General features: G+C 38.8%; 1 protein-coding gene across 1 annotated transcript in view; it reads right to left on the reverse strand.

Moving 5' to 3' along the window:
- ACAD10 (acyl-CoA dehydrogenase family member 10) overlaps nucleotides 1-13,670 on the reverse strand; it is a 1,588,826-nt gene that overhangs the window by 746,966 nt on the left and 828,190 nt on the right. Inside the window, exon 12 of the mRNA XM_044068620.1 lies at nucleotides 3,289-3,462. Within this exon, the coding sequence (XP_043924555.1) occupies nucleotides 3,289-3,462 (174 nt within the window). The remainder of the gene's footprint in view (nucleotides 1-3,288; nucleotides 3,463-13,670) is intronic.

Genomic DNA, 13,670 nt, shown 5'->3' on the forward strand with positions numbered 1-13,670 from the left:
AGTCCTGTGTGTCCCCTGGGACTGAAACCTGGGGCTTTTGCTGTTTCTGGGTTTGGCTTGAGAAGACCTGGAAGGGGCTGGAAAGGACCAATTCTTAGAGGGCCAGTGCCTAATAATCTAGGAGGCTGAACTTGTAAGAAATCTTTAACAGTTTGCATAGATGTAGCTTTATCTTCCATTTTTTTAAGTACTTCCTCAGCCTTGTTGCCAAACAGGCGGTCGTGAATTAAGGGAGCATCCAACAATTTAGCTTTAACTTGATCAGGCAAAGATTGCTCCTTAAGCCAAGCATGCCTTCTGAGCACAGATCCAGTAACAGCGGCCGTCCAAGAGGCCTCTAATGAATCAAAACCACATTGCAAAGTATGTTTTCCAACTTGTTCAGCAGAATGCATTAAATCCTGTAATTCTTTATTTTCCACACAGTCAGGAGTCAACATCATTTTCTGTTTAAGCAATCCAATAACATGCTGCTGATACTTTAACATATGAAACTGGCAGTTTAAAGCCATAATGGCCAAGGTTGCAGAAGTGTAAACCTTCTTAACCCATCTATCCAGCGCCCTGGAGTCTCTATCAGAAGGGCTAGGATTTTTAGCAGTAGAAGCCTTAATGCCCTTGGGCCCCTGTGAAATAGTCTCTGGATCCACAATAGGATTTTTAAAAAGGAACTTGTGTGACTCAGGGACCCTGTAGTATCTGTCTGGTTTTCTGGGAGCAGGAGGCAAGGAATCAGGGGCCAAACTAGATTCCGAAAAAGCATCATCAACAATGTCTAGTACAGGAGGAATAGCTAAAGGCCTATGCTGAGGTAGGAGTAAGAAATCCCTAAGCCTCTTTTTTGAATCAGAAAAATCCTGGCTTACCCAGTGGAAATGCTCCCTTAGAGTATGTAAGGTTTCCCCAAAAGAAAAATCCTCTGGAGGGGAAGCAGAAGGAATGGAGTTCTCTGCATCAGAATTTTTATAAGTAGATAAGGGCAAATCCAGTTCATCAGAAGAATCAGAAAAAACAGAATCCTGGTCAAAAGATTCATAAACCACTTCAGTCCTGGGCCTCTTAGAAAGGGGGGGGGGTTGGCTACCCCTGATTAGAGTTATTAGATCTTCATGTATTCTTATCATTTATTTTTTAGGCATAGAGGCTTGAGCATCATTTTTTTAGGCATGGTTCGAGATTTAGGCCTAAGAGAAGAAGGAGGAGTTGGTTTAATATGCAAGTCCATAGGCCTGAATACACCCTCAGAAGCTGGTGCCTGCAGAGCAGCTCCGGACCCATCCAAGGTAGAGACATCCACCGGTTCCATAGATGAAGCATCTCGCAGCATATCGGACTCCGAATGGGTCTTAGTAGAGGCCTGCGAATCATAAGTAGCGGGTATCAGGGGTTGCAAAAGCGCCTCACTGAGCACCGGCGAACTGGTGACTGGCTTACGAGAAACGTCGACAGTTTTGGACCTCAGTGGCCTATCTCTGTCCTTATTTTTGCGTTTTTTTTTTGGAATCCCGGTAGTCGGATGGCTAACCAATGACATTTCTGGATAATTAAACTGAGAACCGAAATATTTAGAGGCGAAAATATACAGACAATGGATAGTGCGCTGATTAAATAAAGCACAAAACCGACATCAAGGTACGTCGTGGTCAGGCACGGAATACAGTATGAATGAAAATCTTTATGAGGTATTTGCTTTCCACATGTAATGCAATTATTAACTTTTACTGACATCGGTAAGTAGCAAGAAAAAGTTTCCCCAACGGGGTACTTAGCTTTAGTTGAAGACTTCGGTTCTGAAACTCGAAAATGAAAATTTCAGGAGTTGGCCGACCGGCACTTGCGAACTGCTTCTGCTTCGGGCACCACACGGCAAGAAAGACTGATGTAATGGCATCGGCGGCATGTTTTATACCCCTGATGACCTGACGTCATGGAAGAAGGGACAGCAACCGACGCAGGACCCAAGACTTTGTTAATCAGGCCGACTGAGGGATACCTGCAAGCAGATAACTGACTCAGGGCTACCTGCAAGCAGATAACCCAAATGTAATGACTACAACAGTGAAACACGAAGAGCATGATTGGTTTCTGTGCAAAGCAGAAAGTTCAAAGTGACACCCTTCTGAGCAGCAGGTATTAGGAGGAGGAGGAAAACTATACAAACCATATTAAAATGACAAGTCTTGGCATTTTCAGAAACAACAAAAGGTGTGGAATTATAAAAATATAATATTCCTCTCCAATTTGCTAATTATCAACAGAATCATACACCACACTGCAACTAAATCACAATGACCATCTTAAAAAATCCATTTTATTCCTCCACCAAACCTCCATTTTGATGTGATGCTTTAAAAACATTTAGCATCAAGTATGCTGTTCTTACAAATAATAAACAACATTTCTTGACTCTTACTATGACTTGCTTTTAACACATCAACTGACAAAGGAAGGCAACTGCAACTGTCTGCAATGCAGCAGTACAAACAGACATGAATATTCCCAATCATTAGAAGGTCATGCACGCAGACATTCTAGGCAAGTACCAGATGATGTAAAGATGTATGCTACATACATAAGCAGGTATCTCAACATAAAATGCAATGCTGTGGAAAGATGTAGTACTTATAAATGTGAACAATTGCTACCCTACCCAAAATGAGCAAACCAAGACCACTTTGGCTTGCCACTTTCTTGATGTCTGGCATCTATCCCCAGGATCAGTAGTGTAAAGACCAGTCCAGTCCAAATTCAGTAAATTACCTGCATTAATTTAAGCAGGTGTGTCTGATAGTGTGACTGCTTAAATAACTCCTGAACTGCAACAAGCAGCTAGAAGTTTTTTTTTTTTTTGTCCGTAAATTGGAAGAGGACTCAGCTTTGGGTTGGAGGGGTGCCAGTCTGTGAACTGTGCAGGGGATCAACTGAGCTAGCTGAATTAGCAGGATATGGAAATGGTAGTAGTCACACAAGTGACAGGTACAGCCAAAAGAAGAAAGAAAAGAAACGTACCAAAGTGTAGCAGAATCCACATGTCACACTGACCTCAAAGAAGGCTACTTCAGTTGCAAAACAGGAAAATGCCTTCTACAGTAAAGCATACATTGCTGGTTCTACAGTGCAAAGCTGGTCCAGCAAGGAATGGGGCTGTACTGCATGGAAATTGTAAAAGAAAAAGTATATCTAAATAAAGAAAAGGAAAGTGATCAAAAACATTAAAATAAATACAAAATTCTGGTACTAAAACATGCTCATATCAGCTACTCACAGCTGTTCTCTTCAATCACTTACCTGTTAGTGAGCGCTTGTACACCCCCTGCAGGATTGCAGCTATTCGAAAAAAAGAAAATGCCATGTAGAAATTCCAGTTTTCTACAGGTTGAATTCCCATGTTCTGTGCATACATACGAAAGAATTCATCTGCTGTAGGTATTCCTAACTCTGACAAGTTATAGTTACGCATGCCTGAAAAAAGAAAAACACATGAGAAAGTGAAACAATAGAGAAAAAAATGAAAAAAGTACAGATAGTAAGAATTTAATTAATAGAAAATTTGCCCGTGTATTTGCCATGAAGAATTTTAATACTCCAGTGCTTACTCATCTTCTTACAATACTGCATATCCACCCATCCACAGCCCATTTTTCTCATTTTTGCAAATGGAGCCAGATTGTCACTTCAACAGTAGCAGTCATCTACACACCTCCGGATGACTAGCTTATAACATCCTTAAATAAAATAGTTTGTAATAAATATGCAATCATTAAAACCTTTATGCTTGTCTGTGACCCACGGTGAATTTTACACATGAATATTTCCTGCCCATTACATTGCATAAATACCTGGCAGGGCAGTGCATGTCTATGCTGTATGCCTAAGGCAAATGTCTAACCCCTATCCCCTCTAACAATACCCAATTGTTTTAAAGGTTTTAACTTCTTGACATCTACTACTTATTCTAGCTTTTGATTCCTCATTTCCTCCACCCCTCTTTAAAAAGCACTTTTCATACACAGGATCAGGTTCACACCTACCTGTTTTGTCCTTACTATTGGTATGTCTTACATACCATTACCCCAGTGTCTCTCCTCTTTACAAGCAAGAAGAGCTTGAGCTTTTTTAGTCTTTGTTCATAAATCATCTCCTCCAGTCTATTTATCTACCTAGCTTTATACTCTGTTTAGGACTGCAACCTCCTTTTATGTATATGGCCTACAAAACCATGAGAAAATTCCAACTATGGCCCCATTCTTCCTCAGCTGATGGGTCTCTGATATGACTCAACCGCTTTTACTAGACTTATGAATCCAGCTCTTGAGCTCCTCCCTTTACACACAATGCCCCACTATCCTGGCATACCTCAGATCGAGTTTGCTGCCCTAACATTAACATGTACATGACATCATATTATGACAAAGAAACAAGATTAAGACATACAGAAAGGCTGGAACTCAAAACAAGGAACAGGTGGGTTCCCAGACAGACATCCCTTAGGCCTCACTAGGAAGATAGTGGGTTGAAGGGTGGAGAGTTGAGGAAGAATGAAAAAGGACAACACAGGTGAATCACTATGGTGAGTGCATAACTTTTGTGACTGATGTTATTTTCATTCATTCTTCAACTGATGGGACACAGCCCTCAGCTAGATGAACCTTGAGTGGTCCTCATGGAAGATATTCTGGAGTACAGCGGAGCCAAGCGCTACACTATTTCTGGACAGTGCGTCTAACTTGCGATTAGCAATAAAGGTATGACAACTGGAACAAGAGGCAGCTGCACAAATATCAAGTGGTAATGGACCTCGTGGAATGTGCTTTGGGGGTCTTAGATACACTTCTTTCTTTATAAACAAAGGATATACAAGCAATTATTTGGCCAGGGTCACTTTAGAAACTGCTTTACCTAATTTGTTCTTGGAGAAGGATACAGATAATTTAGTCAGTTTTCCTAAAATCTTGGGTTCTGTGCAGATAAAATCTAAGCTACTGATGTATGTTAAAAAGATACAGCATGAATTTTCATTTTTTAAGTATTTCAGAAAGAACACAGTTAAATTGATGACCTGATTTATGTTGGATTTGGAAGACATCTTAGGTAAAAAAGAAGAGTTCATGCGTAATGAAACCCTATCCTTATGGAAGATCAAGTATGGAGGTCTTGTTGAGAGGGCTTGGAGTTCAGATACTTGTCTAGCAGAAGTGATAGTGACCAAAAAAAATCTTTTCTAGGACAAGGGCTTGAGGTCTATCTTAGATAAAGTCTCAAATGGAGGTTGGGTAAGAGCTTGTAACAGATTAGTCAGATTCCAGGTGGGTTAGGATCTTTAAATGGGGGCCTGAGTAAAATGTACCCTTAAAAAAGGCCTTGTACAATTTTAAAGAAGCCAAGGAAGAATGATTCTCACCTGAGTGAAAAATTGAAATTTCTGTTAATTGAACTTTTATAGTAGAATAATTTGCCCGTTGTTAAAAATGGGGGCCAGAAAAATCGAAAACTGCTAAAACCAGGTCACAGAAAGGGTCCAGGTGTCTCTGAAGGGCCCAGACTGAAAATCTTTTCCATGTACTTTTATAAATTTTCTGGGTGAAAAGCTTCTGAGAGGATAAAATAATCTTTCAAACTGGAGAGGAAAGCCTGGAATTCTAGCCATTACTAGAACTAAATAAACCAAGCAGTCAATTTGAGGCTGTTGACATCTGAGTGTTTCATCCCTCTGAGATGAATTAGGTCTGGACATGGATCCAAGTATCTAAGGTGGATACAGAAGATAAGGCCAGAGGAAGGGGAACCAAACCTGATGAGATCAAAAAGCCACAATGAGGACTACTGTCCTCTTTAACTGGGATGCTTTCTGTAGGAATTTGGGGATAAGGGGCAATGGTGAAGCAGACCAGAGGGTTAACCATGGACAAGAACATCTCTCAGTGACTCCCTTATGGAGGGACCAGGGCAAAGATTCTGCTGTACTGGCTGTTGAGGGGAGAAGCAAAAAGACTGCAGCATGGTTGGTCCCATCACGACAAAATCTTTTTTCATCACTCAGAGACACTCATGAGGCATCAAAATGGACCTCTTTATTCTGTCTGCAAGCATGTTGGTTTTATCTGATATGTGCATTGCCATAAGAAAGCGAATAGATTGCCCACTGCCACACTCTCACGGCCTCTCGACACAATTGGCAAGATCTGATTCCGCTGTTTATTTTTTTGACAGACTGTTGACATGTTGTCTGTATCTCAATCATCCCCGAAGGCAGAAAATTTTGAAAGGCCAGCATGACTGCTCTCATTTCCAGCACACTGATATGCAAATTTGCCTTTTCTGGGGACCATGCACCTTGGACTGTCCTTCCCAAAAAATGCCCTCCACAAAATATAGGAAATGTCCATGGCAACTATGATGACTGGCTGTGGGAGAACAAGGGGGCGACCTTGACAAACTTTTTTTGAATGAAGCCAGCAAAGAAGACATTCCTTGTATACTTTGGAAATCTTGACTGGAATGCTTAAAGGATGCTGAAGAATAGACCACAGTACTGAAAGGGTCCACTGCAGGACCCGCATATCTAATCTTGTTAGCAGAACTACAGTTATTGGCGCTGCCATCAATCATAATGCTTGAAGGATTAGTCTTGCTGTAGGATACGAAAGGAAGATTGCTTTCATAACCTGTAACATGACAGCTATTTGGTTGATCGTGTCTAGATGACCATCTATGACCTCCATGGTGTGAGTAGGCGCAAGCTGTGATTTGGTGTAATTGACCATGATGCCTACTTGATGACATAACTGGAGCAAGTAACCCCTTGTTTGTATTAATAGATGCTTGGAAGGGGTGGTCAAGAGCCAGTCATCACGTATGGGAGAATGTGGAATCCCAGCAGTCTCAGATGAGCCATTACCACTGCATGCATTTGAACACCCTGGGGACTCATCCCAATACAATGTGTTATGAAATATAAAAATACTTTTAGTCAGCAGCAGAGCAAAATACTCATCTTTATTAAACTAACAAGTGTGGGAGACAGTACTCAAAGTCATGTCTCACTTTACAAAGAAGTCCATGGTTACTTTATAGGAAAACTTATCAAGATAATACACATTACTTCTCAGACCACTGCTAAGTATTCAATAGAAAAATGTTGAGTTTTGCAAAAAATATATCTGTTATTTCTTATCTACATAGCCTAGTAAGGAATAAGTTTAATTTTGCAATGTGATTTACAAGAAATCCTGCCTCAGGCTCAGGAAATAAAACATAACAGTCTGTACTTTTCCATTGTTTCACAATACTTTTGCAGTCACGGTCACCAGCCTTTCTGAAACACATGCAGTATTCATTTTAACCCTTTACAATCCCTCAGTTTGATGCTTGGAAAGCATCACACTCATACTATAAGAATATGTTTTTATCTTGATCAATGACGTCATATATTTTTCCAAAACCTTCAAAGACCATTTTTTTTTATTTTCACTTTTCATATGGCCTTCATTTACATGGTTAGTCAATGGCAAATTTTCAAAATTACTAACATGTACATTCTGTAACAAGATTAGACCGAGATACAATAAGCTTAGTTATTAAGGTTTTACATAAAAATAAAACCAAAATTAAACCAAAATAATAAAGCAAAAAGCATAATAAATTTCAAAACACTTTCTCCCCATACTGAAAACAAAGCAGCTTGCCAAGCCCATGGTTAACTATCCGCTTCTTTGGTATGTAATAGCTTAGCCACTTTTTGGATAATTTTCAAATGACTAAGTATTGCGTGCTTGTTGTTGGGAATAAACATGCAGCACTCCTTGTGCACAAGCCCGTATGCACTTCCCTTTGATGCAAGCACAAAATCAATGCCATTTGGTTTTGCAGCACCACTGTGCACATGGCACTCAGATCAATACTAATTAAATTTACAGACTCAGAAGTGGCATTTCCCAACACCTCTAACAGTTTAGAAAGTTTTCTCAATTCCAAATTGATTCTACAGTCCCACAAGCAAGTAATATAGCAGCTCTAAAAATAACATTATCCCCAAGGTCCGTATGAGAAAGTCCTGAGAAAGCTGCTTTTTTTTTCAAACAACCTTATTGAATTATCATTTGTGTCATAGGTAAATTTACATTCATACAAAAGTAATCAAACTATATTAACATAACAACTATACTTCACAATTATTGCTAAACATCATATAACATTACATAAATTATTCAATTCCTGCCTTTTTTTAAACAAAAAAATCTTTAGCAAACCACCACTTGCTACATAGACAATCATAATTTATACAAATGAAAACAAATCACACTGACACAATCCTAGTTGCAAGCATCACAAACTATCCTGACACACTTCCAGTTGCAAACCCTATACACCACTTCAAATCTACCCAATCTTTCTCACTCAAACATTATATAGCTCATTTAACTCCTGCCACCTTTTAAACCTTATTCCTCCCTTGTATGTATTGTTCCCACAATTCACATTTTTTTCCTATGTAGTTTGCTCCTCATCTTTTCTAAAGATCTCACTTCCAGTACTTTTATCTTTGTTACTACATTCACTACTTCCGGTACAGCTGGTTTAGATTTTGATTTCCATTTTCTAGTAATTGATTTTTTTGGCAGCCACCATTAATAGACACAGCAAGGACTTACCATACCTAAGCAATTCTGATTTTGTATCATACCTCAGAAAAATCATCTCCCTTGTCAGACCAATCTGCCCACCCAGCATCTCTGATAGTGCATTCTGGATTGAATCCTTAAAGTCCGTCAACTCACCACACTCCCAGAAAATATGTTCCCAATTACCTCTTTCTTCCCCTTCACACCTCCAACATTTGCTGTCTGCCTGAGGAAAACATTCTCTGGAGTCTACTTGGGGTATAAAAATGTAAACATTTCCAGGCAAAAATCCTAAATCTTCTACATTTTGTTGGTTCATTAGAATCTGCTTGTTCTAAATCTTGGTGGTAAATTCATGAAGCATCAATTTTTTCAACTGGATTTTTTTTACAGTCTGAGTTTCTCAGACACTGCAAATCTTTCCACTGGGTAAACCGAATAGCTGGAACTATATAACCAATAAAACAACTTTCACTCCAATTTTCCGATAACCATTTATAGGCTCTGTTTCCACACATATAGTAATAGTCTTACCAGAGAGGTCAGGTATGTTTTGAGCCTACTAACCAGTGTGCTACTGTCCATAATTTATCTGTAAAATTTTTATAACTAGGACATTTTGCATAACTCAAAAAATTGCACTGAGACCTGCACCAAGCCAGAAAATCTTTGTATTACTATTACATTTTACCATAAGTTCAATATCAGTCATATCATAGGATATTATATTGAAAAGACAATGGGCCAGATTCAATAAAGCCTACACTAAGTGTACATGATCTGTATTCAATAAAATTCCCATCACATTTTTTGTGCTTTCTAGTCACTCAGAAAGATTACACTAAGTGTACATGTAGTCTACACTTTGTCATAACCTTTATGAATCCCTCACAATATTTAAAGCTGCAAGAATATCAATAGGAAAACTATAATTAGGAGGAGGAAAGTGTGAGTTATGTCTGTGTTGTTTGTTCCCTGAGAAAGGTATTCACAGTGTAGGCTTTACTGAATCAGGCCCAATTACTTTTTCCTACATTTACATAGTTACTACCACCACTGTACACAAAATGATTGTCTGGCTTACAAAAATAAGTACATCCTATCTGCCTTTGAGCTAAAAGTAAAAAACTAGTCCTGTCATGTTCTGGCTTGAAGAGGACATTACGAATAATGATAGTAGCTTTCTTAGTCTTTTCAAAATATACAACTTTGTTACATATCGAATAATAATTTCTAATTGTTGCAGGACACTTTGGTAATTGTAGCCCCCCCCCCCATATACTGTAGGCATAGCTGCACAAACCCATCAATTACTTTCATTTAATGTTTTGCACAAGTCTGTAGAGTGGTATCAAATGTATTAAAAGAAGGATGCCAATCTGACGCTTTTTGTCTGTATTTTACCAATCACTTTATTGTTTCATCAGAGGATTGAACACTACTTACAGTTTCAGCAGGGATCAAAAATGGAGTAGTAGAAAGAAAATAACAATTGCAGTCATCAAGGTGACAATCAAGCATGAATAACAAGGTCAGCAGGGTTGAAGTAGATTTTCAGAAATGCCCAAACACAATTTTTTTATCAGTGAATGGCTCGTTGCTGCACTCCAAACACATTCCACAAAAACTGTTGTAATTTAGCTCTCATGAGAGGCAATTGGCTGCCTGAAGTTTCCTAAGAGGGTAGAGCCCACAGTCACCTGGCCCCTGATGATCAGAATGTTGAATAAGGTTAACAGTCTTATTAGCTGCCTGTAACTGTGTTTTTAACTTAGCCGTGTTATGTTTTAAACTGCAAACACTAGAGTCCTTTTTTATTTTTAGATTTTACCTGTCAGGCATTAAAAGCTGACCAGCAGCAGGCAGGGACATTATTACATTTTTCTCTAAATTATTTTTGTAAGTTTAACAAAACATCTTTATTAAAAGTTCCTGCAAGTGGAAAAATTAGTTTACCATCATTTTAACTGAGTTCATGCCATTTATCTAAATAAGTACAACTGTTACAACGTTGAAAAAAAAATTTAGCAGAGTACCAAACGGTGGCTCGTTTAAAGTACTCACATTTGCTCCCATTGTAAAAAAAAAAAACTTACAATGATGATATTAAAAAAAAAAGTATCCCACTCACATACTAAACCCATATACATAGGTTCATAGGTAGGTACTAGGCTATCTGCCCGAAGGCATTTATAAGCCTAGCCGGAATGTATTGACTTTCGCCACCCCCTTAGATTAATTCCCTGTGCCTCTGTCCAGCAGAGCCATTGAAGTGATCCCTGGGATAAACTTTCTGTTTCCCATCCACTCGTCAAGGTTTCTCTTGAAGAGGGTTAGCGAGGAGCTCTGCCTAATGTAGATTGTAATCTTGTTCCAGAGCATGAGAAGTCTCTGGGACAGGAATCTATCCCTCCAGCACATCCTATTTATTGCTGCGGTGAGGTTTAGATCCCTGGAGCGTGTGGCTCGAGGGGATATGGTTTTCTTTAGGTGTAGCATGTAAAAGCAACACTTACCTAAAGAATCCTGAGCGTTGCCAAGACTAATAGAAATTCCAAAAAGAAAGGTGCAGCTGTAAGCTAATGCAACAGAACACACACAAAACAGAATACCGTCAGAGGGCCCAATAAAATGATTTTCTGATGAGGTAGCTCCAGACAGTTTGAAAAAAAAAAATCCAAGTCATGGCAACAAATGTTGTGAAATAAAAAAAAAATACTTCAGCCATTAGCAGAGCAAAATACTTATCTACACACAAGTGTGGGAGACAGTACTCAGAAAGTCACGTTTCCCTGAACAAAGAATTACATGGTTACTTTACAGGAAAATTAATCAAGATAATATACTTCATATCTCAGGCTACTGCTAAACATTCACTACAAAAATGCTGAGTTTTGCAAAAACAAAATATATCTGCTACGTCTTATCTACATTTTTAGACTAATAAGGAATAAGTTTAATTTTGCCATGTAATTTACAAGAAATGCTGCCTCAGGCTCAGGAAACGAAACTTAACAGTCTGTACTTTTCCATTGTTTCACAATACTTTTGCAGTCACCTACACCACCACTTCTGAAACACATGCAGTATTCATTTTAACCCTTTACAAATGGCATTTTAGTCGACAGTAAGGGGCAGAGTTGAAGCTGACAAGACTGTCTGCTCTGACATGATGCCACTGAGAGACTTGGATCCTTGGGCTTTGGATATGAAGGACAGGACCAGAATTGGAGAAATTAGTGGAGAGGTAGTTGGACCATTCACAAAACATCCTGTGTGGACAGCACCGAGAGAACCCCTAGTTGAATTTGCATCCAAAGGATCATCCGCATCACACTATTGACATCTGCTTCATTAAGGCTCCTTGATGATCGAATGGACCTGGATGTAAAAGCACTGACAATGGTCTCGATGAGTGCCTCTCCTGCAGAAAAGGTGAAAGGAACAAAGGAATCATTAGCTCTGGTGAAAAACAAGCAGGAGGCATCACTGACCAGATTCGAAGGGGAATCTGATACATCAGTCGAGGAATCTTCTGCGCCAGTCCCAAGGGCTCTTATGGGATTGGAGACTGTTTCCTTGAGTTATCTTATTACTTCTCAGATTTATTATCTTTGTCCTTTTCTTTTTCCTTGGACTTGCCTTTAGCCTTTTGTTTAGATTTTTCCACTGTTTTAGCTGGAGATACAGAAGGAGTTGATGTGTGGGTAGATTGTCCTGACTGAGGGATCAAACCTTGCCCCCCAGCATACATATGGTTAGTGTTTTTTTTCTTTTGTTTTTTTTCCCTTTGTTTATTTAATTTTTCACAAAACTGCATTTTTGGAAAAATGCAATTACAGGATAAAGGGGTCCCCTAAATACATTTCGTTGAAACGTAATTTTGTTATTTTGTTGAGTCGAGGTATACCCATGTGCATACATATATATATATATATATAATGGGTCTCCTTCGAATGGTCGACATTTCACAATGTCGAAATTCATGTGGCCGAGACCATATGATCGACATTTGAAATGTTGACCATGGGGAACCAGCATCTCCCTACAGTGCGGAATGGAAAGATTTCCACTTCCGCACTGTAGTGCGATCTTGGAGTTGGTATATTTAAGTTCCGGGGGGTGTTGGGGGCACAGGAGGGCAAAGCCCCCCTGCTAGCAGCATTAAGGTAAGTTTTATTTTGTTTGTTTTTTTATGTTCTACTTGTATGGTCGACATTTCAAATGTCGATCATATGGTCACGGCGATATGAATTTCAACTTTCTGAAATGTAGACCATATCAAGTATATATAAATATATATATGTATATTTATATATATATATATATATATATACATATATATACATATGTGTGTGTGTGTGTGTGTGTATATATATATATATATATATATATATATATATATATATATATATCATTTTTTTTTTTTAACTGTAGCTGGAAATAGTAGGGGAGATGAATGATGAAACTGTGAAAAAGACAAGAAAAGAAAAAAAGTACTTGGCTTTAAACCAGCTATCAAAGCCCACAAAAACACAACCTTCTTGATCAGGCAGTAAAAGAGTTCATTCTGAGGTATTTGGAGGAAGAGAAGGATTATGGGTAGGGGATGAGTCAGAGCCCTGGATCTGATAACTCAAAGGTTGAATCAGATGAAAAAAAGACTACACGGGATACAAATATAGTAGTCTATGAAAAAAATACAAAAGTGGCACTGAACATTGACATTGCTACATCCAGTGATTATAGTGTCTAGCATACAGGCAGGCACCAGTTATAAAATACCAGGATTTCCATGCAGAAATGACAGCAGTTTGGAACAACAGAAGTAGTAGGAGCAACCACTCTAATAATATACATTTCTTTTTACCTATACTCTGATATCAGTCCTTGATAAGGAAGGCAATCTGTAGCCTGCAGTCCAAATAAATTCTTGGCCTCTTCCCAGTCTATTACCTTTCCATCGCTAATTATTTGCTCCCAATACCTTGGTTCCTTTGCCAGTTTTCTCCAATAAATTCCAACCCCTCTTGCCTGCTGTCTGTATCC

This window comes from Protopterus annectens, chromosome 4.part0, assembly GCF_019279795.1.
Source record: "Protopterus annectens isolate FY-2018-M chromosome 4.part0, PAN1.0, whole genome shotgun sequence".
Lineage (NCBI taxonomy): Eukaryota > Metazoa > Chordata > Ceratodontiformes > Protopteridae > Protopterus > Protopterus annectens.